At 44.6% G+C, this 27645-nt stretch overlaps 1 protein-coding gene across 1 annotated transcript in view; it reads left to right on the forward strand.

The window, feature by feature from the left end:
• LOC137095639 (IgGFc-binding protein-like) overlaps positions 1-27645 on the forward strand; it is a 47934-nt gene that overhangs the window by 6976 nt on the left and 13313 nt on the right. Inside the window, 14 exon segments of the mRNA XM_067462397.1 lie at positions 3978-5022; positions 5392-5941; positions 6574-6605; positions 8052-8659; positions 10141-10475; positions 10477-10718; positions 12721-12920; positions 14625-14766; positions 16856-17184; positions 19247-19820; positions 20934-21529; positions 22580-23144; positions 23847-24436; positions 26924-27491. Of these exon segments, the coding sequence (XP_067318498.1) occupies positions 3978-5022; positions 5392-5941; positions 6574-6605; positions 8052-8659; positions 10141-10475; positions 10477-10718; positions 12721-12920; positions 14625-14766; positions 16856-17184; positions 19247-19820; positions 20934-21529; positions 22580-23144; positions 23847-24436; positions 26924-27491 (6376 nt within the window).

Consider the following 27645-nt stretch of genomic DNA (forward strand, 5'->3'; position numbering starts at 1 on the left):
TCCTCTCTTCATTTGTGTCTCTGCCCCTAGGTGAATGGCTTACTAACCCACTTGCCCTATAGGATGGGCCTGAACCAACTTCTTATCTACCAGAAGGGCTGGAATGCTGTCATCTGAACAGATTTTGGCCTCACTCTTACCTTTGACTGGAAAAGTCATCTCACAGTCACTGTGCCAAAATCCTATGAAGGGGCTCTTGGGGGCCTCTGTGGCAATTTTAATAAAAACAAAGAAGATGGCCTGATATCCACTGATACTGGGCTGGCCTCTAATTCAGCATTGCTTGGACAACATTGGAAAGTGGCAGGGTCTTGGGATGTGAAGAATTAACTCCAAGAGAGTGCCCAGACTTGGAAAATACTGCTCGCCATCAGCGAGTCCTCACTGCAGGATTGGACTCCTTGTAGACTAGAGTGGTCCCTTTAGGGAGTGCTATGGCAAAATTGACCCAGAATTGTTTTTCCTGGATTGTGTGTATGATTACTGTACATCCAATGGTCAGAAGGCTGTTCTGAGATACATCATTGCTGCTTATGCTGAGGCCTGTCAAACCATTGAGGTGACCATTTATAGCTGGAGAATACACATATTCTGGAGTAAGTATATTTCCATGCTGTAGCACTTTCCATTGATCTAGCTGGGCACACAGCAGCAAGTGTTTTGGAAGATGTTTTGAAAGATTATCCAGAAACCTATTGGTGAAAACATAGTTCCATGTTTTCTTTTCCTTGAAGAACAAGGAGCACTGCCCAAAGCCTCCCTGTCCATTAGCTGCTGAGCCTCAGGAAAAATTCTTAGGCTGTTCAATAACTATTCAAGAAGCAGGGAGAGAGAGAGAGAGAAAGAGAGGAGAGTAAGGAGATATGCTTTGGTCCCCAATGTGGTTCTCTAAAGCAGTGGTGGTCAACTGCAAAAGGTCTTGGTTTTCACCCCATGCCCCTATTGGACCTTATAATTCCTCCCCCTATGTAGTAGAAGTATGGGCAAGCCCAGGCCTGGGGGCCAGATGCGGTCCCTTAGGCTCTTTACTCAGGCCCTCCTCTCTCTCGCCATCCTATCCTTCCTTCTTTCTCTCTTTCCTTCATCCTTCCCTCCCTCCTTTCCTTCCGTGCCCCCTTCTATCTCCCTTCCTTCCACCCTTTCATCCTTCCTTCCTTCCCTCCCTCTTTCCTCCCTCTCTTCCTTCCTTCTCTTTCCTCCCTTCCTCTTTCTCCCTCATTCCATTCCCTCCCACCCTTTCATCCTTCCTTTTCTTTCCTTCCTCCTTTCTTCCCTTCCTTCCTTCCATCCTTCTCTTCCTTCCTTCCTTCCTTCCTTCCTTCCTTCCTTCCTTCCTTCTCATTTTCCTTCCTCCTTCCCTTTCTCCCTTTTGTCCATCCTTCCTTCCCTCTTTCCTTCCTCTTTCCCTTCCTTCCTTCCCTTCCACTCTTTTGTCCTTCATTTCTTCCTTCTCTCTTTCCTTCCTCCTTACCTTCCTTCCTTACCTCCCACTTTCTCCATCCATCCTTTCTTTCCTCCCTTCTCTTTCCTCCCTCCCTTCCCAACCCTCTTTCTCCCTCACTCCATTCCCTTCCACCATTTCATCCTTCCTTCCATCCTTCCTTCTCTTTTTTCTTGCTCTTTCCCTTCCATCCATCCTTCCCTTTCATCCTTCCTTTCTTCCTTCTCTCTTTCCTTCTTCCTTGCCACCCTCCCTCCCATCCTTACCTCCCTCTTGCTCCTTCCATCCTTCCCTTCCTCCCCTTTGTCCTTTCTTCTCTCCTTCCTCCTTCCCTTCCTTCTTTCCATCACTAGGAAGTCAGTCCTCTTAGGAGGAAGCACTAGCATGGGGCCCCCAAGTTAGAAAGTTTGCCCTTGCCTGCTTTAAGCCAATACATATCTTAAAAGATCTATCAGAATACCATCAAGCAAATTTAGGTGAAATTGAAAAGGAAGGGAGCAATGTAACCTCTGATTTTGATTTCAACATATTTTCAGATAATAGTTATTATTATTATTATTATTATTATTATTATTATTAAACTTTATTTGTACCCTGCTACCATCTCCCCAAGGGACCCGGTGCAGCTTACATGAGGCCGAGCCCACAATACAATAAAGCATAGCAATAGTAATACAACAATAAATAAACTCATAAACAGAAAATAGCAATAAACATTAACAATAACACAACGGCGTTTAAAAACCTATGGCAGGGCCAGATTTACTGATTAAATTTTTAAAAAAAATAATGCTGGGTGTTCTGGAACAGCTGTTCCAGGAGCTCCAGATTTATTTGCTGTGTTTATATGTTTGTTTGCAAACCCATGCTTGGGATTTTGCAGCAGGGGGTTTCCTGTTATAATTTGCATTTATAGGGTAAGCCACCTGCCAGTTATAGTTAGGATCCCTGGTCCCGCCCCCTTTTTGCCTTTTGGAGGGAAGGGGCCTATTTTCAGTCACACAAGGAAGCCAGTCTATAGGACGCAGATCAGCTAGTCCCGTAGAAAGGCTTCATTCCTCAAAACCTTCCGGGGAAACAGAAACAGCCATCCGGGGTCCATCCAGCGACCATTCAGGGGTCATCCAGTGACCATCCAGTTCCAGGGATACGGAAGGAAAAGGTCCCAAAGGCTCTGGCTGAGAGCTCATAGCCTCTCAGCCTCACAGCACCAGAGGGGAAAACAGACCTGAAGTTCCCACTAGACACCATCGTAGAACCACAGAACTCCAGCTGCTAAACATCTTCTAGCTTCGTCTGGTAGGTTACTCGGTTTCCAGACGCATTTGGGGATCGGCAGTATTACCCAGACCAGCGAGGCCTAGGTGAAAGCGGCCTGGGAGGGATTATAAAGAGCTCTTCCTTATGCTGAGATAGTACAGTTAAACCAAGTTAGTGCCAGTCTCTTAAAGACTAGAATAGTAAAGCCTTGAAGTATTGTTGAAGATTTGTTCCTTAATAAAGACTTTGTTGTACTTTTAAAGACTCTAAAGCCCATTACTTCTGGAAGCCTCTAACAATCTCTCTTCGGGCACCCCGGCTTCCCACTGGGTTTAAAGTGTGCGTCCTGTAGAATAAAGACATTTTGTTCGGACCCAGTGGCGACAGAACATTGAGGAATGTGGCTGGTGACCTTTGTCACCCGGGATTAAAAGTAAAAGACGGAGCTGGTGGCTTCTGCCACCCGGGAATAGAGAAAAAGACTTTACAGCTACAGAACAGTGTTTAAGAAGCCTGTATAAGCCATTTCAAGTCTTCATTACCTGGATCCATCCATCTGTGTGTCTGAGGAGTTTCGGCCATCTTGAAGAGGAGCCCATCTGTCTGCGTCTCTTCATTTTCGGCCATTTTGGAAGACCAGAAGGGAGGGGCTGGCAGCCTCCTTCTTTGCTTCAGCTCTCATCCCACCATTTTAAAGATCTACTCAGTTTGCAAGTTGCTACATTTCTCCTCCAGCTTTTGCATTGCAGGTCTGCATGGAATTGCAACATTCTTCTCGTCCTTTCTAAAGTATCTACATAGCAAGCTCTGCTAGGTCCTGCTACAGTTTCCAGCAGAAGCAAGCTTTCCCGCTCTTTTGAAATAAGCCTTGTTTCTGCTTTGCTTCCAGATTCCTGGAAAGGGTTTTTTTGCAATTGCCTTTGGATTTTTACAGTCTTTCAGCAAGAGTTTGATGTTCATTTGAATTATTGTGTCTGCTATGTTTATTCTCTGCCAGTAAAGTGATAAGGTTTTGAGTGTGTTTACAACTGCATTGATTGAATTGCTTGCTTTACCTGTCATTATTGCATTGCTTCAAAGTGATAAGCCATTTGTGTGTGCATAATTGCATTGATATATTGCATTGCTCTATTTAGTGTTATTTGCTGCATATTGCATTTTCATATTGTGTGTTCTAATCATTGTTGGTTGTTGACTTACTGATTGCTATTTTATCTGTATTGCTATACTGTTTGGGCAATTTGCTGTCATGGCTCACATCTCAGGTTCCCCAAAGGCTTTAAGTGTGCAGAGCAGTCAGGGAGGTGCTTCTGGCCAAAGCAAGCACAGCCACACCAGCAGGAGGCATAGCAGCAGACATGGCTCCGCGTCAGGATCGTCTGTCTCCAGAAGCAGCTCCTCATCTATGGTGGCCCTTTACAAGAGGGAAACAAGGCGTCTCAAAATGCAAGAAAAAATTCTTGAGGCGGAAGCTGAGGCAGCAGCGGCAGATCTAGGCCTGAACTTCGAGCGGGCTCAACTAGAGTTAGAGACAAAGCAGAAGCAGGCACAAGCCGAGTTAGAGGCGAAGCTTAAGTTGTCGCGCATCCAGCAGGAGGCAGCACAGAAGAGGGTCCGTGCCAACATCTTGGCAAAGGCACTGCAAGGAGAACTGTCTCAAGAAAATGTCAACCGTTTGCCAACGCCTCCAACCACACCTCTTCTGCCAGCCCACGTTGGTTTCCAAGACGGCAACCTGGTGCATGCGGACAGCGACATCACGCCAAGGCTGGTCGAGCAATTCAGGGCCAGGAGCCCACAGCCGCCAACTCAGGCACCAAAGCCTAGCCCAGAAATCAGAGTTTCGCCCATTCCTGAGGCCACAGGTGTTCCTTGGAATGGACCTTCTACATTTCAGAAGAACTTCACTTTTACCCCCCTCCAGTCAAAGTCATGCAAAGAAACGGTGAAGTGCGTGGTGTGCCAATCCGAAAAGCATTGCTCAGCTATGCATGACAAGGTTTTCGTGCCCTCCAAGGTCAAGAGTGGAGCCACAAGTCCACGCTCCCCAGAAGCTTCCCCAGGAGATTCAGCTGGATCTTCATCGGTCACTGAGGCACCCTCTGTGGCCTGCACGCAGCTTTGCAGCAGCCCAAAGAAAACTAGGATTTGCCACCCCATTTGTTTGGCAGAGGTTTTTCCTGCCAGCAAGCCTTGGATGAAGAAGAAAATGTACGTGGCCCTTGACAACCAAAGCGACGGTTCCCTAGCCACCCCTGACTTCTTCAAAATCTTTAAGGGGCAGGCAAAGACTATTGACTATTGTATTTCTACTTGTACAGGCAAACAATAAAGACAGGGCCGCGTTGCATCTGGATTTATCATTTCGCCATGTGGCAAAGACATTCATTTTGAGTTGCCTGACCTTGTTGAGCGTGCGTCCATCCCACGCAATAAAGACCAGATTGCTACCAGAGAGAAGATGCAAGCGCATCCTCACCTGAAAGGACTACAGGACCTCATTCCACCCTTTAAGCCGGGCATTGACATAGTCCTCCTCATTGGATCCAACTGCCCCAGCTTGATGAGCATCCGAGCTGAGAAGAGAGGTCCTCCTGGTGCACCTTTGGCACAGAAGACTCCTTTAGGATGGACCATACAGGGACCTGTATGTGTCGACAGAATGCATCCTCCGTCTTCTCTGTGTCCAGATCAGCCCAACACCCTCAGCTGTGGCAGAGTCATCCTCATGCAAAGTTGCCTTAGCCACATTTCTGTTTGCTGCCAAGGAGTTTCATCTGAGTTCTCTTCCCTCTTCGACGTGTCCCGGGACCACGAGAACACAGCGCTCTCCCGAGATGAACAAGAGTTCCTGAACATCATGAACTCCGAGGTGACTCTCAGTGAGGAAGGGAACTGGATCGCCCCTTTGCCCTTCAAAACAGACTGGCCTACCTTGCCTCCTAACAGACAGGTAGCCAAGACGAGACTGCAGTCTTTGAGACGCAAGTTACAGCGTGATCACAAGACCAAACAGCAAATCGGTCAGGCTCAAGTTTTACACCAGCTGAGCATCCCACGCCAATTCACGGACAGGAGCCCTTTACAGAGCTGGCACATCGAACTCCATGTCTTTTGTGATGCTTCTGAGAAAGCTATCACAGCTGTGGCTTATGCCAGACGCAAAGACTCTAGTTCTTGCACTTTAGGTTTTGCTAAGGCCAAGGCTAAGATTGCTCCACCTCACACCACTGTCCTTAGGTTAGGACTCTGTGCTATTGTGCTAGCTATCCAATTAGCTCAGACATTTAGGAGAGAGATTAGGCATTTCTTTTCAGTCATCTTCATTTGTTTAGTTATCCGAGCCATTCACGTCAAGGTGATTGAGTGTATGGATACTTCAGACTATTTGAATACAGAAAAGGTTACATGGTTATTTAATGTACTGCATACGTCTCACATGGGGTGTGTGTGGGAACGTATGATTGGTTTGTGTATAAAGATTTTAAGTGCTATTTTTCTAGAGTGTAAGAATTTGACTCATGATGTTTTGATCACTTTGATGGCGGAGGTGACAGCAATTGTAAATAGTCACCTATTGGTGCCCATCACCACAGACTCTGATACTCCACAGCTTCTCACTCCTGCATCCATTTTGACTCAAAGACTTCTGAATGGCAGGAAATTACGCACCCTGTTCCTGAAGTCTTACAAGGTACTCTGGAAACAAACTCAAACTCTTGCCAACCAGTTTTGGAGACGCTGGAAGGCAGAGTACTTGGCTCAACTCCAGAGTCGCAGGAAATGGAAAGACTCCAAGCCCAACCTCCAAGTTGGGAATATTGTTTTGCTCAAAGACTCCGTACCTCGTTTCATGTGGCCTTTTGCCAAAGTTACAGAGACCTTGCCAAGTCCGGATGGATTGGTAAGGAAGGTGAAACTAAGAGTGTGCCAAAATGGCAATGTTTCTGTGTTGCACAGACCTATTTGTGATGTTGTGTTGTTATTGAAGGGGTAATTGTTTATTGCCAAATCTGATTTGTCATTGTTATAGTGTAGATTTCTCATCATTGAGAAATCTAGGCCAGGAGTGTTCTGGAACAGCTGTTCCAGGAGCTCCAGATTTATTTGCTGTGTTTATATGTTTGTTTGCAAACCCATGCTTGGGATTTTGCAGCAGGGGGTTTCCTGTTATAATTTGCATTTATAGGGTAAGCCACCTGCCAGTTATAGTTAGGATCCCTGGTCCCGCCCCCTTTTTGCCTTTTGGAGGGAAGGGGCCTATTTTCAGTCACACAAGGAAGCCAGTCTATAGGACGCAGATCAGCTAGTCCCGTAGAAAGGCTTCATTCCTCAAAACCTTCCGGGGAAACAGAAACAGCCATCCGGGGTCCATCCAGCGACCATTCAGGGGTCATCCAGTGACCATCCAGTTCCAGGGATACGGAAGGAAAAGGTCCCAAAGGCTCTGGCTGAGAGCTCATAGCCTCTCAGCCTCACAGCACCAGAGGGGAAAACAGACCTGAAGTTCCCACTAGACACCATCGTAGAACCACAGAACTCCAGCTGCTAAACATCTTCTAGCTTCGTCTGGTAGGTTACTCGGTTTCCAGACGCATTTGGGGATCGGCAGTATTACCCAGACCAGCGAGGCCTAGGTGAAAGCGGCCTGGGAGGGATTATAAAGAGCTCTTCCTTATGCTGAGATAGTACAGTTAAACCAAGTTAGTGCCAGTCTCTTAAAGACTAGAATAGTAAAGCCTTGAAGTATTGTTGAAGATTTGTTCCTTAATAAAGACTTTGTTGTACTTTTAAAGACTCTAAAGCCCATTACTTCTGGAAGTCTCTAACAATCTCTCTTCGGGCACCCCGGCTTCCCACTGGGTTTAAAGTGTGCGTCCTGTAGAATAAAGACATTTTGTTCGGACCCAGTGGCGACAGAACACTGGGCGTGACCAGGTGACATATGAACAGAATAGAAATTATGGAGAGGGATAGGGCGTTCTAAAAGTGTTAGAACATAGTTTCCATGTTCTAACACTTTTTCAGGTGTGGTTGCATTTTGTAGTAGTTTTCAACCATTGTGGGAATTCTGGGGAAGAAAAATATCCGCCAAATAGTATTTTTTAATATTTAGGGGGGGTGGGAGTTTTGCTCACCCCTGCTGTAGACAGAGAGGGAATGGGAACAAGCAGTGTGTTGAATGTAGCAGGACCCCACCCCTGCCCCTCAAGTAAACTTCTCAGGAAAAATGGCTTATAATAAAACATGTTTCCAAAGTATTTCTCAAAGTTGTGGATGTGGGAGGTTATGAATTACAGAAGTGAATCTAAATTGATTGAAAATGAGTTGCCTTACTCTCTTCTTCCAGAACCAGTTTGTCCCCAGAACAGCCATTATGAACTCTGTGCCCGGAGCTGTCAGCCAACTTGCCACAGCCTCTTCTCTCCTCTGCTTTGCTCATCACACTGCGCAGAAGGCTGTGTCTGTGATGAGGGGTTTGTGCTCAGTGGGGGACGCTGTGTCCCCATGGCTCAATGTGGTTGCACCATGGCTCGATGTGGTTGCTCCTACTATTCCGTTGGGCAAACCTTCTACCCAATCAGCAAGTGCAATGTGGAATGTGTTTGCCAGGCTGGAGGAGATGTTACCTGCAAGCAGATCTCTTGTGGTCCCAAGGAAAAGTGCAGCATAGTAGACGGTATTGCAAAGTGCCATCCAGTTGCTTCAGCCACTTGCTCTGCCTCTGGTGATCCTCATTACACCTCCTTTGATGGACTCCACTTTAACTTCCAAGGCAACTGTACTTATGTCCTTGCCAAGGCGGCCACCAAGGGTAGAAACAGCTTAATTCCTTTTACAATAAGAGAAGAAAATGAAGCCTGGGGAAGTGGAAGAGTCTCAATCACTAAGATGGTGTCTCTGGAGATCTATGGCTTCACTCTTACTCTTCTGCAAAACAAAAAGGGACTGGTCATGGTAGGTTTTTAATGTCCTCCATTCAATTTATTATGAAATTATCCATCTGTCTGTCTGTCTGTCTATCTATCTATCTATCTATCTATCTATCTATCTATCTATCTAAATGCTCTGTTCATTTTGAGTGTCATCATAACTCAAAATCCGCTGGACGAATTGCTGCCAAATTTGGCCATAAGATACCTATTAACACAAGTAATTACCATCACTTAAAAATTGATTTTGTCATTTGGGACATTTAGTTGCTGGAATGTATAGTTCGCCTACAATCAAAGAGAATTCTGAAAGGGATGCCTTATCTCAGCTTCATTGAAAGGGTGTTGAGGGGAAATGATCCCAGAAAGGGTGGTTTCTTAAGCCTGATGCCTTTAATCCAGGTTTTATTGAACAATATAAAGATACCTGAAAGGGTCATTTCTTAAATCTGATGCCTTTAATCCAGGTCTTATTGAAGGATTTAAGGAGAAAGTATTCCAGAAAGGGTGGTTCCTTAAGTCTGTTGCCTTTAACTTAGAACTTATTGAAGGATTTAAGGGGAAAGGATCCCAGAAAGGGTGGTTTCTTAAGTCTGATACCTTTAATCCAGGTCTTATTGAAGGATTTAAAGATCCCAGAAATGGTGGTGCCCTAAAAATGACAGAAAGGGGAGCCTCATAAGTTCCCCATTGCTGCCAATGGACTGGATCTTCCCGGATCTTTCAGTTCAGGATCTGGGGGGTCCACCGAAATCCGGATAACAAAAACAGAATGGAGTTTAACCAAATTGCACTAATTTATGAAGTCCATAGATACATTATAATAAAAGGAAAGCCTCATGAGGAGTTTAATTGAGACTGCAACTCCATTATGGAACTTAATGATGTGTGTTCATCATTTAATCTGTCAGTTTGCATTTGTTATAGTACACCTTTCCAAATATAATCACGTAATAGTCTTCTGCAAAATGAAATCCTGAAGTTCAAAGGATCCAAAATGGAGTTCCTGTAATATAAAATGTCCCCATTTTCCATTAGGTTTGGAACCAATCTAGGAAACGCTAGATTCCAGTAATATCCCATTGTTAATCTTGATTAAAGTAGAACTGCTCTGATTTACTAATGCATCAATTCACCATTTAACAATTGATTGCACTGGTCAATTCCAGTTGGTGCTAATTGACAGGATTCCAGCCAATGTATACTTGTATTCTGTGCCTTGTGGATGGATATGCCCATGTACAGCTGTTTTCAAGCATCCACTTTCAAATAGTCTTGTTGAGATATGTTGACTCAGTGGTGAACACCACTTAAACCAGGACAATCTCAAATCCATTGAAAATATCAACTTGGCTTGACCAAGCTGTGAAGAATGGCTGTGGGAACTATGGCTATGACAAGTACATCCAGGGATGAGTCATTCTCAAGTTCAATTTTCTGACCATTAAACATCCATACTTGGTCTGCTAATCTCTCCCCTCTCCCTTCTTCTCCTTTTTCTTCCAGGTGAATGGAATATTCCAGTCTCTTCCCATAATCCTTCCAGGAGGACAGCTCTGAGCCTATCAACATGGCACTAAAGTTCAGATGGAAACTGGCTTTGGACTCATTGTAAGCTATGACTTGGTTTACCACGTGACAGTCACTGTCCCAAGTACTTACCAGGGTCAAATGGAAGGCCTATGTGGGAACTACAATGGGCAGAAGGATGATGAGTTCCTGCTCCCTGGTGGCAGCAAAGCCTCTAATGCAGCTGCCTTTGGGGCTGCTTGGAAGGTTCTAGTCCCAGGGGCAACTGGAGCCTGCTCAGATGGATGCTCAGGAAGTGACTGCCCAACCTGCCCAACCTGCCCAACCTGTTTTCAAGCAGCACAACTACTGTGGGATCCTCACAGCATCAGATGGCCCCTTTAGAGCCTGCCACAGCAAGGTGGACCCCAGTGTGTATTTCAATGATTGCATCTATGATCTTTGCGTGGGCAATGGAGACAGCCCGGTCTTGTGCCAAAGTATCCAGAGCTATGCGTCTGCATGCCAAGAGGCCAAGGTCCCCATCCAACCCTGGAGGAGTCCAGAGTTCTGCCGTGAGTACCATAATTCTGAATCCCACCTTTATATGCTTTGAAAATACTTCTGCTTATAAGAAAGCAGCACTACTGAAGTCTTTCCTTGATGCTACAGAGACTCGGGCCCTTTTTACACTGCCATATAATCCAGATAATCAAATCAGATAATCCAGATTATCTGCTTTGAACTGATTATATGACTACATTGCCATATAATCCAGTTCAAAGCAAATAATCTGGATTTTTAGATATAGGAACATTCTGGTTCTGAGTCGAAAATCCACATCTTCAAATGCCTGTATGTCTCTGCACTCGGAAATCATGGGATTTTTAATCTGGGTTTGTTTCCGGGTTTTAGATGTTTGTTCCTGATTGGTTGGTTGCTAAAAAGAAGGTGACAGTTGTGTAGAATGTGAAAACATTGTGTGCCAGAAACTTCATGAATATGTGAAGGGCACATTTTCTCTGGCCAGGACAAAGTTGTGGCCCCCTAGTCAATGTTGTATATCTTTCCACAATAAGAGAAATCAGGAACAGACATGTATAACACAGGAACAACACCCTGTCTGCACAGATGGCTCTGCAGTTTATACAACCCAGAAATGGAACTTATACAATGATTTGTATCTTTGCATCTTAAGTTTTTTTATTTAAAAAATCTGCTGAAATTTCTGGCAGCCATCTTGGGGGCTACAAAATCTCACGACAAAGCAGCAAGTGTGGATGATGGAGACAGAAATCCCAGGACCAACAAGTCTGTATCTGGATATCTTCTGAGGTCCTGTTTTTTTTGTTTTTGTTTTTTTGTTTTTGCTCCTTACTAAAGCATAAAATTTAGTGCTGTCTGGAAGCACCTTAAGAAAACTGACAATGGGCTGAGCATATTTTACCTAGATTAATAAATAATAATAATAATAATACTTTATTTATATTCTGCCCTTCTCACCCCAAAGGGGACTCAGGGCAATCACAGTATGTATACATGGCAAACATTCAATGCCGCTTTGTATAGATAATACACAGACAGAACAGAAGGAGGTGCCATGGAAGGTTGGGCTCGAGTCCAGGGGGTGCTGTTGCTCTATGATGAAGAGCCGTCAGGACTTCCTCCTTCCTTTTGGTCGACCAGCATTTTCTGATCTTCTTTCTTTATGGTGTCGTAAAACACCTCCTCCGCTATTTAGCAGTACCTAATTTCTCTAATCACAGCTAAAGCTGTTTTCAAATTACTTAGGTAAACAATGAGCTAGGCTGATAGTTGGCAACTCACGCCAACTCGGGCCTTCGAACTTGCAACCTTTTGGTTAATAGATCTTATAATTGTTGATAATTTACCAGCTATGCTAAATTTCCGGCCCAAACTAGTGATGTGTTTAGTAAGAAAATGTACATAAAATTTTATGTACATTTGAAACAGCTGCACAAATGTGCTTTAGACAATTAGAAAAAATATGTGCAAACAAGTACATTTGGAAAAAAGAACATGCATAAAAATGTTTGAAATAGGGAAAATGTATTGTTGAAGGCTTTCATAGCCGGAATCGCTGGGTTGTTGTGAGTTTTTCGGGCTGTATGGCCATGTTCCAGAAGCATTTTCTCCTGAAGTTTCACCTGTATCTACGGCAGGCATCCTCAGAGGTTGTGAGGTCATGACCTCATAACTTCTGAGGATGCCTACCATAGATCCAGGTGAAACGTCAGGAGAGAATGCTTCTGGAACATGGCCATACAGCCTGAAAAACTCACAACAACCCAATAGGGAAAATGTTTGTCAACTTACACTTAGATTTCCATGCAGGAAAGCGGAAAAGGTTTCTCCACTCCATTCAAGAACTGAAATGTGCTGATTGGATTCCGGTTGAATTCTGAGAAATTCAATGAAAGTAAAACAGATTCACACATCTCTAAGAATGTTTATTGAAGGCATTTGGCTGAAAGACTGAAAATGACACAGCAGATGTAGTACCTGAACATCTTTGTCTCTGTTGACTTGACCTTTTCAAATTTCTATCCCTTGTAGCTTTAAGCTGCCCTCCGAACAGCCATTATGAAATCTGTGCTGATCTGTGCTCTGCTGATTGTGTGGGGTTTGGTGACTCCCAAGTGTGCCCTGAGACATGTGCGGAGGGCTGCCAATGTGATGATGGATTCTTCTTTGATGGCCTTGGCTGCAGTACAGCGGAAAACTGTGGATGTTTTGGGAATGGAAGCTATTATAAGGTGCTGCCCCACATATAATGTTGCATACCTTGTTAAATATTAGAGTAACTGGAAGATAAGAGCTGCCTTATATTTTACCAAACAATTGTTCTTACTAGCCCTGTTTTATCTGGTCAAGCGTCACAACAACCCATGCTCTTGGGAACAGGTTCCTGTTCTGGTGCTTTTAAATGGTAAACCAGGAAGTGAACCTTGGATTTCATTTTCATCATGTGGACTACACAATCAGAACTGCTGGACAATTTAGCTGGGGTGGTTTAGTTTTATCTGTCCCATAAAACACCATAAAAATACCAGCATTCAAGTTTAGGTAAGGAATTGCCAGGTATTTTCCAGAGGAACCCAACCAGTAAATGGTCTGAGTTGCTCTGGACTCAATAGTTAACTCATCTAGCAGAGTTTACTATAGGAAAGCAGAGATTAGATGCATAAAATTTCCGTTGGCTCTGCAAATTCTGCCTTTTTGATTAGAAAAGAAAAAAGCACCATCTTTCATTGCCCTCTAGTCATTGCATCACACCAAAATATCTGAGTTACTCTGGATCGTGCTCTGAGTTCTAAGAAGCCCTGCTTGAATATCACACAAAAAGAGGGTGCTAGAAATAATATCATACGAAAGCTGACTGGCACAACCTGCGGATCACAACCAGACACAGTGAAGACTTGTGCTCAATATGCAAGCCCAGTGTGGAATACATCTCACTACATTAAAACGGTGGATGTGGCTTTTAATGAGACACGCTGCATTATCACAGGATGTCTACGCCCAACACTGCTGGAGAAATTATACTGGTTTAGCCAGTATTGCACCACCTGACATCCATTGGGAAGTAGCAGCCTGTAATGAAAGGACAAAGGCATTGACATTTCTGGCCCATTCTCTGTTCAGATATCAGCCACCAAGCCAACAAGAAGAAAGAAACAACTTTCTAAGATCTACAGAGATACTTGCAGGAACACCTCAGCAAGCAAGAGTCCAAAAGTGGCAGGTTAAAACTCTGAACCTCAATCAATGGCTGAGGCTGGATGAGAAACTTCCTCCTGAGCATGCAGAAGATTGGGCGAATTGGAAGTCGCTGAACAGGATGCACTCTGGCACCATGTGATGCAGAGCCAACCTTAAGAAATGGGGCTACCAAGTGGAGTCCATGACATGCAAGTGTGGAGAAAAGCAAACCACAGATCCCTTACTACAATGCAGTATGAGCCGTCACATCCACATTGGAGAATTTTCTTACAGTGGCACCACAGGCACTCCAAGGGCCTTCTGGTCAAAGGACATTTAGTATAATGCCAAGTTTTAAACTTAGTTTGTGTTTTTTCTATACATTATAACTGTATTCTCAATTCACTTCTGACACGATAAATAAAATAAAATCTCCCTCCTTTCTTTCACACGAGTTTAGGAGTAGTCCCCATAATAGTTGGAGATGTAAATGGATATTCCTCGTGGCTATGTGTTATTATGAGCCATCTTTATTGTAATGCAACATATATCTGGATAGCTTAGTTTGAAAGTACAAAAGAGCTTCTGCCAGAGATTAAAAGTATTGTAAAAAGTTTGATGACAACAGGAATGAACAGAGCAATTTTGTACTGTCTTTGAGAGGCTAGCTATATGAAATGTTGCTATGAGCAGCTGCACTACTACATGTGGTTGTATTTTAATGGTTTGTTTTCCCTTGAAAAATGTCCTCATTACAGCCCAATGAGAAAGTCCTACTGAATGAATGCCAACAAGTCTGCAGTTGTGTTCCAGGTCGAGGAGTCATATGCGAATCCCACAGTTGCTCTTCTGATGAAACCTGCAAGATCCAGAATGGCATAATGAAATGTGTCAATAAAGGTGATTGGTTGTGTTTTTAGAGAGGTATTTCAATGGTACAGCTGGGACAAGCCCCCCTATTTCAACTGTACAGAGAACCCCACATGTAGCTTTCAGATGCAAGATAAGAAAACTGGTCTGATTTGAACTGTCTCTATGTTGCAAAGGCTCTGTATCACAGCATCCCGAAACAAACGGGACAAGTTCTATTGGTTGTTTTAGGAGGCATAGACCTTGTGACAGAATGGGCTGAGTCATCTTGACTGCTCCAAAACACCCATAACTAAGGCAGAATCTCAGGACACTTAAGCATGACATTAAATACATTTCTGCATAGGGTGAAAATATTAACATTTTATGCAGCAATTTGTATTTTAGAAACCATATATTTTGAATACAAAAACATATTATTTAATCTTATCCAATTTGCCACGCAACCCTTGCAAATTTGTCATGATAGCTTTATCTGTCAACCCTATAGACATGGGCTGGATTTACACTGCCATATAATGCAATTTCGGACTGCATTATATGGCAGTGCAAATGGGGCCATGGTGGAGTTAGACAAGATCCTGGGTAGGTCTTGAGCTTGCTGGGGGAGACTGGGAATTGTAGTCAAAACAGCAACTCTTACAAGGTGTGGTCATTGGTGCATCTGCACCATAAAATTAATGCAGTTTGACACTACTTTAATTGGCATGGCCTAATGTGGAATTGGAGCCTCTGGTGGTGCAGTGGGTTAAACCACTGAGTGGCTGAACTTACTGACTAAAAGGTTGGCGGTTCAAATCCGGAGAGTGGGTGAGCTCCTGCTGTTAGCCCCAGCTTCTGCCAACCTAGCAGTTCGAAACATGCAAATGTGAGTAGATCAACAGGCACAGCTCCAGCGGGAAGGTAACAACGCTCCATACAGTCATGCTGGCCACATGAACTTGGAGGTGTCTACTGACAATGCCAGCTCTTCGGCTTAGAAATGGAGATGAGCACCAACCCCCAGAGTTGGACACGACTGGACTTAATGTTAGGGGAAAACCTTTACCTTTACCTAATGTGAATTCATCAGAGCTGCAGTTTTACAAGTTCTTTAGCATTTTCTGCCCAAGTGTCCTGGTGCCTCACCAAATTACAATTCCCAGGGTTTCATAGCATTGAGCCATACAGTTAAAGTTCTGTGAAATTTCATTAATTCTGCAGTGTAGATGTGTGAGAAAGTCCGTTATTAAACTGCTGCCACCAATTGTAACGATGACCGTTTTAATGCCACCGAATGTGAAGGTGCGAGTGGTAAAACACCCACTGCCACCTTATCTATGAGGGAAGCCAGGCAACGATCAATATCAGCCTAGGAACTATTTTATAAAGGGACTGTTTCTGGCTGACTTTATTATTGCAGGCTGTTCAACTTAGAAGAAACTGTATCAGGCAAGGCTTGAGGAAAAAGTAACAAGTTTATTTTAACAGGAGTATAACAATGTATAACTGTTCTTCAAAAGAGGCATAAATCTTGATGGTTACATTGGAAAGGTTTCATGAGTAAACTCAGGCAAACACTTCATAAGGTTTCACAGCTGGCACAACAGGCTTAAACCCAGCCAAACCTTGATTCTTAATTCAGAATCAACAACCCCCTGTACCGGGTCCTTCTCTGCAACCACTTTGGTCACCAATTGATTCCCTGAATCTCTAAGAGATTCAGTTTTTCCCTATAGCACACTGGCTACAGACACATTCCCTGAATCTCCACCAAAAGATTCAGTGTTTTCTCAGTCGCTCTCCGGCCACTGACTAATTCCCTATTTCTCCCACTAGAGAAATTAGTCTCTTCCTGTAGCTCACCGGCTACAGACTGGATTTTTAAAATACAGCTGCCTCTGAAGAGGCGGTTGGCTCCGCCCCTGTTGCTATGGCAACTCAGCTAACGCCAAGCCACTCCCACAAAACATAACCTCCCATACTTACCATCCCTAAACCATTGCCCAAACTACACATAACGAAAGGAATAAAATTTACACATCGTCACAAGATGCATCCCATGTTTTCTTTTAAAATAAAGGCCTTTCCAATAGGATAGCTCTCTCTCTGCCCAACATACTGCAATTTCTTCTTTCAGATCCTTGCCAGGCATTAAGCTGTCGGATCAAGGAAACATGTAAAGTGGAGAATGGCAGAGCAACCTGCGTCCCAGATTACAATGCCACTGCCTGGGGCTGGGGAGACCCACATCTCCACACCTTTGATGGCCTGGACTTTAGCTTCCAAGGCACCTGCACCTACACCCTTTGCAAGTATTGTGGCAATGACCCCACCCTGGTGCCATTTGTGGTGGATGAGAAGAATGATAACCGTGGCAGCCAAGCCATTTCCTACGTGAGAGTGGTCACCATCTCTCTCTTAGGGTACAACATCTCCGTCCATAGGAAGGAAGTTGGTAAAATCCGGGTGAGTTCCATGCTGTGGTATCTGTATAGGTGAGCATTAGGACAAGAAGAGAAGAGCCATTTGGGTATGACTTGCTGGTGGGTTTCTGTCATCTCCAAATTTGAGATCCTTTAGGGGAGGCTTTCTCTTAGTTACAAAACCATCACAGGCATTTTGGGTGGGACATCTGAAAGTACTTTCTCATGGCTGCTCCCAAGAACTCCCTCTCACCAGAGGTTAACTTGGCTCCTCTGCTCTCCTTCCTGCCCATTGCAGACCTTTTTATTCCAAGAACATTTTGCTATTATCTGGTTAGTGTAGTAGGATTTTGACTAGTTTCTGGCTCCTGCCTTGTCAAGCTAATCCTTTATCACAGAAAATAAGATTGTATTGATAATGCTGTAGTCCTCAGTTGTGCAGTGGGTTAAACCACTGAGCTGCTGAACTTGCTGACCAAAAGGTCAGCAGTTCAAATCCAGGGAGCAGGGTGAGCTCCCACTGTAAGCTCCAGCTTCTGCCAATCTAACAGTTTGAAAATATGCAAATGTGAGTAGATTAATAGGTACTGCTCCAGTGAGAAGGTAACGGCGCTCCATGCAGTCATGTTGGCCACATGACCTTGGAGGCATCTATGGACAATGCCGGCTCGTTGGCTTAGAAATGGAGACGAGCACCACCACCTAGAGTCAGACTCGACTAGACATAATGTCAAGGGGAAACCTTTACCTGACTATTCTAAAGCCTTTGACTGTGTGAATCATAATGAATTGTGGCAATTTGTTGGTGGTATGGGGATATCAAGCCACTTTGTCTGTCTCCTGAGGAAAACCGACGTTCAAGGAAAAAAGTATAGCAGGGCTGTATACTCTTACTCAGGGGTCCCCAAACTACGGCCCGCGGGCCGGATCTGGCCCTCCGAGGGCATCTATCCGGCCCGTGGGCTGTGGAGAAGGGTGAGAGGTGGGTGAAGGGGGAGGGAGGTGGCGGGCGAAGAGGGGAGGCAGCGGGCCAAGCGGCTTGGGCCTGCTTGGCTCGCTGCCTCCGTGGGCCCAGCCTCTCCTCCCTTCGGGATGCATCCTGGATGCATCCCGGAGGAAGGAGAGGGGGAGGAGGCAGCGGGCTAAGTGTCTTGGGCCTGCTTGGCTCACTGCCTCCGTGGGCCCAGTCTCTCCTCCTTTCGGGATGCATCCTGGATGCATCCCAGATGAAGGAGAGGGGGAGGAGGCAGTGGGCCAAGTGGCTTGGGCCTGCTTGGCTCGCTGCCTCCGTGGGCCCAGCCTCTCCTCCCTTCAGGATGCCGCCTCGCCGCATCCCGGAGGCAAGAGTAGGGGGGGGGGGCTTAAATCCAGTCATGTCCGACTCTGGGACTCTGCTGCTCATCTCCATTTCTAAGCCGAAGAGCCGGTGTTGTCCATAGACACCTCCAAGGTTGTGTGGCCTGCATGACTGCATGGAGCGCCGTTACCTTCCTACCGGAGCGGTATCTATTGATCTACTCACATTAGCATGTTTTCAAACTGCTAGGTTTATATTTATTCTAAACTGCTAAGTTTATATTTGTTTAAATAGTTCTTCATTTTAATTATTGTATTATTTAAAGTGTTTTTTGCACTACAAATAAGATATGTGTGGTGTGGATAGGAATTCATTCATGTTTTTTTTTTCAAATTATAATGCGGCCCTCCAACAGTTTGAGGGACTGTGACCCGGCCCTCTGTTCAAAACGTTTGGGGGCCCCTGCTCTTACCCAACCTATTCAACTAGAATAGGAAGGACAAGAGACCTCTTCCAAATTTTTTTAGAAACATTGGAGGTAAATTTCAGGCAAAAATGGACATGATCAAAAACAAAGATGGAAGCAACTTAACAAAAGTTGAAGAGAGCAGATGAAGGTGACGAGAAGGATAATAATATTGAGTATAGCTTTGACGGTGTGGTGAGTGAATTAGAACCAGATATCCTGAGGAGTGAGGTTGAATGGGCATTAAGAAGCATTGCTAAAAACAAGGCAGCAGGAGATGATGGGATCCCAGCTGAACTTTTTAAAATCTTGCTTGTTTACATGTATGTCCCTCTTTTTCAGCTGAATGGTGTTGTCACAAATTTGCCGGTAACTCTGGAGGATGGGAAGATACAGCTGTTTCGGAGTGGTTTGACCGCTGTCTTGCAAACCGACTTTGGCCTAATGGTTTCTTATGACTGGACCTGGACAGTGGAGATCACTTTGTCCAGCAGTTACTATGGCACCACCTGCGGTCTTTGTGGAAATTTCAACCAAAATCCAGATGATGACATGTTGATGCCTACAGGGATCATGGCTTCTTCTGTGGTGGAGTGGGCTGCAAGCTGGAATGTCCCAGATCGTGACCCTTTCTGCTGGCATGTCTGTGAGGGGAACTGCCCTACTTGCGAAGAAAGCAAACGGCAGCTCTTTGAAACTGAGGAATTCTGTGGGCTCATCAGCAAGTCGAAGGGAGGCCCTTTCCAAAAATGCCACACTAAATTGAACCCCAACAGCTTCTTTGACAGCTGCATCTATGACGTCTGCCTCAATGGTGGTGCTAAAAGCATCCTGTGCCAGGCCCTGGAGGCTTATGCCACCAATTGCCGCAAGGAAGGTGTGGTCATCCAAGACTGGAGAACCCAGAGTGGCTGTGGTGAGTATAGGAGAGTGAAATGGGAGGGAAAATGGCATTTGTGTATTCAGTTCTTAGTCCCAACTAAGTAATTTTTACCACTGTAGTATACAGTCACGGCACGTCATGGGCAATCTAAGAGTTATGCTTTTTAGCATGAGAGAGACTGATTACTTCCTTTCCTATAAGGACTTTGCCATTCTGTCTCCTCCTAGCTTTCCCCCCACTATTACACCTAAACTTTAATGTATTTGTAACATTTCTATGTCATTTTTTAAAAAAAGTTTACAATGTGGATTCTCTTCCTTTTCTGAAAGTTTTTTTTAAAAAATAATAATTATTGAGAATTTTTCCTTTAAAAACAATATGAAATATGTACATAAAAGACTCTAAGTAGCAAGCGGAAAGGAAAGGAAAAAAGAAAAGGAAAAAACACAAACACAATTATAGTAACTAGGTGTGGGAAAAGAAAAGGACAAGGAAAGGGAGGAAGAGACAAGGGGGGGGGGGAGGGAGAAAAAAGAGAGAGAAAAAGAGAGAAAAACGTTCTGTCGTCCAAGTGAGTTGTTCCTTTTTTTGTTATATACTTATGTCTTCCATTTTTTATATTCTCCTCTCTTCTTTCTATGTCCATATATTTATACATTTTTTCTTTCAGATATTCTATTACTTTTGTTCAGTCCATTTCTTTTATAGGGGTCCCTTTATTTTTAGATATCAGGTATGTCAATCTGTCCATATTTCTAATGTCAGCAATTTTCTCCATCCATTCTTCTTCGTCTGGTATCTCTTCTTTTTTTCTATATTTTTCGTAACAAATTTTTGCTGCAGTATTTAGTAGAAATAGGAGTTTGTCAGTGTTTTTGTCTAGGGCCTGGTCTGTTACACCAAGTAAAAATATTTCTGGTTTCAGAGGGATCTTGTCTTTAAAATTTCCTGTATTTTGGCTTGAATATTTTTCCAATGGGTTTTTGATTTTTCGCATGACAACCACATGTGGAAGTATGACCCTTCCACTTTCCCACATTTCCAACATTTCGTATTCACATTTTTATAGCTTTTCCCTAATTTTTGTGGGGTCATATACCACCTGTGTGCTATCTTAATCCAATTCTCTTTTAATTCTCCTCCTAGCTTTACCTTGTCCTGAGAACAGCCATTATGAAGCCTGTGGAAATGCCTGCCCAGCCAGCTGTTCTGACCGATCTGCTCCTTCTACTTGTAATATACCCTGTGTGGAAACCTGCCAATGCAATGAAGGGTATGTGCTCAGCACTGACAAATGTGTCCCTGTGGAGAGCTGTGGCTGCACACATGATGGCCTTTATTATAAGCCCAATGAGGAGTTCTGGGCTGATGAGAACTGCAGATCTTATTGCCACTGTGATCCCAAGCTGGGCATGGTGGTGTGTCAGCCAAGCAATTGCAAGGCTAGCGAGAGAGGCACCACAGTCGATGGCATTTGGGGCTGTCACCCCACCAGCTATGCGACCTGTACAGCCACTGGAGATCATCACTACACCACTTTTGATGGGAAAAGATATGATTTTTCTGGCACTTGCATCTACCAGCTGGTTGGCCTCTGTTCCAGAGACGTAACTCTCATTCCGTTCATGATCAAGATCCAGAACAGCCAGGGTAGTAAGGCAATGCCATTCTTTTCTGAGATTACCCTGGAAGTCTATGACAGGATTATTAAAATCAGCCAGAAGCACCCAAACATATTACAGGTATGAGGAAGGGGATTCTACTTTTAATGGTGGAAGCTTTATTCTCATATTGAAATCCTATCCCTATAAACTGGGGACAAAAATGAAGCTATATGATTTCACAAACGTTGTAAAATTATTGAGATGATCCAGTTAAATGTCCTTCATTTCTTAGGTAAAATGTGAATATCTATCAATCTATAGTGTTCCCTCACTTATAGGACCACCCGCGATAAGTGAAAATCCATGAAGTAGGGATGCTATATATGTACTGCCTCAGCATGCATGAGGCGTAGGACCATCCCCTCCTAGGAGTGGCTCCACCCACTCCTCTCTCCCCCCTCACTCAATTCCTTCACCTTCTCTTTCCTCTCCTCTTTCCCCCTCCCTTCCTCCCTCCCCCCTCCCCTTGCACACCACATTTCCCACTGGCTGCTCCTCGCACACCTGGCTTCCTCTCCCCTCCTCCTCTTCCCCCTCCTCCTCTGCTCACACGCACCTTCTTTGCCTTACTCTCCTCTTCCTCTTCCTCCTACTCCCCCCCCACAGTCCCCCCCTTTTCACTGACAGGGAAGGAAGGAAAGGAAGAAAGCCCTCCTCGCCTTTCCCTTAGCTGGGTGAAGAGAGAGAGAGAGAGAGCAAAGGAAATGAAGGAAAGACCCTTCAAGGCTGGAGGGAGGGAGGAGGGAAAGTACCGCGGAGAGCAGTGCCGGCTTGGCAGGGGCTGGTTTGGGTGTCTACTGCATGATATATTTTTAAAATTCATATTTATTAAAAATCCGTGAAACAGTGAGTCCACGAAAAGCGAACCGCGAATTAGTGAAGGAACACTATCATTTAGCTACCTATCAATGTGTCTGCCTATTTATCTAACTCTCTGTCCATTCAGAGTGGCTGAAAACTTAATTTTTGTATAATAAATATCATTATTATTTTATTTGAGAATTTCTGTCAAGTAAATCTGTTTAGAATTGTGGAATGTTTGCTGCTGCTGTTATCAATCCTTACCTATGTGTTGTTTTGATGGCCACCCTTTGACCGTCTTAATCAAGGTCACTCTCTCTTTTGTAGGTAGATGGAGTATTTGTAGATCTGCCTTTCTACCATGAAGATAAGATTAAAGCTTACATTAGTGGAGTTCATGTTGTTGTAAAGACCAAGTTTGATCTCACCTTGACCTTCAGTTGGAACAGACTTGTCCATGTCAAAGTTCCAAGAAGTTACCTCAATGCTGTTTGTGGCCTCTGTGACAATGACAACGGAGAGCCTAATGATGACTTGACCATGAAAGATGGGAGCCAAGCTACCAATGTCATCCAATTTGCTAACAGCTGGAAGATAGGCGAGATTCCTGGTTGTGTGGATGAATGCACCAGCAACTGCCCAGTGTGTAGGGAAGAACAGAAACAATTCTACAAAAGGGATAAATATTGTGGGATCCTCTTAAGAAAGGATGGACCATTCAAGTCATGCCATGGTACCATCGATCCAACTCCCTACTTTGATGACTGTGTCTCTGACACCTGCAAGTACAAGGGACATCATGATACACTCTGCAGTGCCATCAGTTCTTATGTGACCACCTGCCAAGCTCAGGGCATCCAGGTTGGGCAGTGGCGATCAGCCTCCTTTTGTAGTAAGTATTGGACATAGTTTAACTTTTCCTAGAAAAATAAAATGTGTATTTATAAAGCTGCAAATCTATTCTACTTGATAATAATTTTTCAGGTAGTCTAAAGCTTAAGAGGAGCCCCCGGTGGCTCTGGGTTAAACCACTGAGCTGCTGAACTTGGTGACTGTAAGGTTGCAAGTTTGAATTCGGGGAGCAGTGAGAGCTCCTGCTGTTAGCCCCAGCTTCTGCCAACCTAGCAGTTCAAAAACATGCAAATGTGAGTAGATAAATAAGTACCACTCTGGCGGGAAGGTAATGGCACTCCATGCAATCATGCCGGCCATGTGATCTTGGAGGTGTCTATGGACAACACCGGCTCTTTGGCTTAGAAATTGAGATGAGCACCAACCCCCAGAGTCGGACACAACTGGACTTAATGTTAGGGCAAAACCTTTACCTTTACTTAAAGCTTAAGATAATCATAACACAAATGCTTGTCTGAGGGATCTCTACCAATAATTTTAAGGAATTTCAGCACGATATAGATTGAAAAATAGAACCATATTTGTGTGTTGTAGAGAGGAGGGGGAAAAAGTATGATATGATGTTAAATGCACCTTTGCACATGACATGAATGGTTTTGAAAAATGTAAATATAACCATCCCAAAGTCTTGCTAAAACAATATCTAGTTGCAGTGTTCATGGTTTCCAATGTTTTCCCTCAGGCCTCTATTGCCCGCAGAATTCGCACTATGATCTTTGTGGAAATGGGTGCCCAGTCACCTGCCACAGCCTTTCAGCTCCTGATGGGTGTGAGATGTCCTGCAAGGAAGGTTGCTACTGCAATGCTGGGTTTGTCCTCAGTGGAGATCAATGTGTCCCTATTGGGGACTGTGGCTGTATATACCAGGAACGATACTACAAGAAGGGAGACGAGTTCTTCCCCACTTCTTCCTGCCAGGAAAAATGCCACTGCAGAGAGAATGGTCTTGTGGAATGCCAGAAAGTCTCCTGTGGAGCACAAGAGGAATGCAAGGTGGAGCATGGGATCAGAGGATGCCACTCAACTGGTTGTGGCACATGCAGTGTGGCTGGAGGAACCTACCTGACCTTTGATGGACATGCCTTCAACTTCCCAGGCTCCTGTACCTACACCCTGGACAAAGTTTGCAGCAGGGATTCAAATCTTGCAAAGTTTTCTGTGGTTGTGGAGAATGAGAGCTTGGGTGCAAGCAAGGTTGTACAAAAGATGGTGATAATCACTGTCCATGGATATGTCATCACTCTTAAGAAGGGAACAACCTGGAAGGTTTCGGTAGGTCCCATTTTCTCTTTATTATCTAGTATTCTAGTATGAGATACTTGCTGGGCAGATCCACATCCAAGTTTGGGAAACTCCCGGGAAATGAGGTTTTGGTTTGAAGTAGCAGCAATCACCAATGTTCAATAGAGTTGAACATTGAACATTCATTTCCCCCATTTCCTCTGTTTCTTTCGGTACTTTGGATACTTCGTGAGCTCGTAATAGGAAGGCTCCTCCTGGTACGAAAATCAGCTCAACTCAAAAGCAAGCAGGAGCCAATCCCGGCTCCATGCCTGCTTTTCAGCATCACAGTTTAATCTTTTTTATTAATCCCCCAGCAAACAAAAGGTAAACCCTCATTCCCTGAAAACTACTCTCCTCTTCCAGGAGGTCATCGCTCTTCCTTACATGGAAGTGGGAAGCCTCCTTAAAATGCCTTGAAAAGAGTGTGTGGCTTGTTGGCATAGTGCAGCCGGGGAGAGAAAGTGTGTGCACATGCCAGTGACTGCAGCTGAGCACCTCCTCTAGAGTAAGAAATAGAGCGCTTACCTGCTGTTTCTACTTTAGAGGAGACTGCAGGCTTTGGAAAGCATGCACACTTTCTGGGCCTTCACATTGCACACATGCTTTCTGGACCTACATGCCACACACACACACTCTTTCCAAGGCAAGGAGGCAAGTTCTGTTGGAAAAAGTTTGTGTGTGTGGCATGGAGGCCCAGAAAGTGCACGTGCCTGCCAGTGCCTGCAGCCGACCACCTTCTTACTCTAGAGGAGGCATTTGGCTGCAGGCATTGGCAGGAGTGCTTGCTTTCTGGGCCTGCATGTCACATACACACTCTCTTTCCAACAGAACTTGCCTCAGAAAGAAAGTGACTGTGTGGCAAACACACGCACCTGCCAGTCCCTGCAGCTGAGTGTCTCCTCTAGAGTAAGAAGGTGCTAGGCTGTAGGCACTGGCAGATGCATGTGCTTTCTGGGCCTGCACACCATGCACACACACTCTTTCCAACAGAACTTGCCTCTTTGCCTTGGAAAGAGTGTGCGTGTAGCGTGTAGGCTCAGAAAGCACGCATGCTTTCCAAGGCCTGCAGCCTCCTCTAGAGTAGAAACAGCAGGTAAGAACGGAAGCCTCCTTAAAGCTTGCACCTGTCTGCAGCTGAGCGCCTCTCCTCTAGAGTAGAAACAGCTTTAAAATGCCTAAAATGATGGGAAGGGGATCCTGGAGACCCTCCCTCCCCCACCATAATGGTCTGATAGATCTTTCTGCACCCCAGAGCGAAAACAGATATCTGCCCTCTTGATTTCTGGAGGCTCCCCAAAACAAATCGGGGCCTGCACCGAAAGCCAAAACACGAAAAGGGTCAGGGTATACCCCGAATGCACAACACGATGGGCACTAATCCAAGAAGGAACCAGGCAGCCTGGCTGTTTGATTTAACATGGTGTCTGGAGTAAATACTACATCAATTGATTTTGTGGGAAGCTGAAATGGCAGATCCAGCCAAATATGCTTATTGAGTACTGGGTTTTTCTTTTAAGGAGTCAGACCTGAGTTCTACCAAAGATGCACAGTGCTGACACTGGCCTTGCCACTATGTTAAAGCAGAGATACAAGTCCATCCCAAGACATTTTATAGCCTAAGGCAGAGTGGTAACTAGAATGTCACCTGCAACTGCTAAACTCAAGGTATCCCAGGCCAGCCAATTATCTCGCCATTTGGGGCCAAAATTGTACAAGATTCCCTCCGTCCACCGCCCCCCCCCCCACACACACACTCCAAACTGTGAATTAATTAAATAACAACTACTTGTAAAAACTTATGAAAAAAATCACAGCTTTTTAGTTACATCTACATCTAGTTTTATATGTTGCAGGATGGAATTTTTTAAAAAGCATTCTATTGTCTTCATATAATAACAAGGGGGGAACTGCTCGGGTTTATTTATTTATTTATTTATTTATAATCGTGTCAGAAGTGACTTGAGAAATTGCAAATTGCTTCTGGTGTGAGAGAATTGGCCCTCTGCAGAGACGTTGCCCAGGGGATGCTTGGATGTGTTACCATCCTGTGGGGGGGCTTCTCTCATGTCCCCACACAGAAAGCTGGAGCTGACAAATGAGAGCTCACCCCATCTCATGGATTCGAACCACCGAATTCAGGTCAGCACAAGGGTTTAACCCATTGCGCCACTGTGGCTCATTGCTCAGGTAAAAACTCTGAAAATTCCCAATGTTGCAGAGTTTTTACCTTTTACATCTGTTTTCTGAGTAGATGTAAAATGTAAAAACCCTGCAACCCATCCAGGATTCTCCTTGTCACTGTTTCCTAACTCTTGAGGAAGTGTTCCCCACCCACTCCCTGCCCATTTTTAATTGTGCAGTAGTGATAAGATGTTCAGTATGTCTGGGTTTTCCCTCCCCCATGGGTTGTGGAAATTGCAATTTATCTGTAATTTGATACAAACACCACTTTCATTTTTCTCTTCTGTTGCCTAGGTGGATGGAGAGGTCTACACACTGCCTTTGGTAATAGATAGGAGAGAAGTTTGGGTCAGTCAAGAGGGGAAGAATATTGTGGTCCACACAGATTTTGGCCTCAGCGTTCTCTACGATTCCTCCCATTATCTTCTGATCTATATTCCCACCACATATCAAGGACACGTGTGTGGCCTCTGTGGCAACTTTAATGGTGACAGGACTGATGAATTACAACAACCGAGTGAGGTGATCACTCGGAATGTGACCGAATTTGGAGCATCATGGAAAGTGTTGGTTGATGATGCCAGATGTACCGATGGGTGCAGGCACAACTATCCCTCATGTGATGCCACAAAGACAAGGCAGTACCAGGCTGAGAGTGCCTGTGGCCTTATCCTAAGCAAATCAGGCTCTTTCAGTGACTGTCATGCTTTTGTCAAGCCTACTGAATATTTCAACCGTTGTGTGTATGAAATGTGTGCTGCTGATGGGGCAAAATATGCCCTCTGCCAGAGTCTTCAAGCCTATGTGGCTGCCTGCCAAGCTGCAGGAAGAACTGTCAAGTCCTGGAGAACTTCCTTCTGCCGTGAGTTTAAAAAAGCATCTGCTTCTAGGGCTGCCATAGATAAGCAGCTTTTTGCGATTTCTTATCTCCCTGCCGCTCTTGGCTATTCATACTTCACCTGTCCGCTGGTTTTTCTTTCCCTGGGAGCTAGTTTTGTGCAGTGGTTGCAGCAGCA

Source organism: Anolis sagrei, chromosome Y (genome assembly GCF_037176765.1).
Source record: "Anolis sagrei isolate rAnoSag1 chromosome Y, rAnoSag1.mat, whole genome shotgun sequence".
Lineage (NCBI taxonomy): Eukaryota > Metazoa > Chordata > Lepidosauria > Squamata > Dactyloidae > Anolis > Anolis sagrei.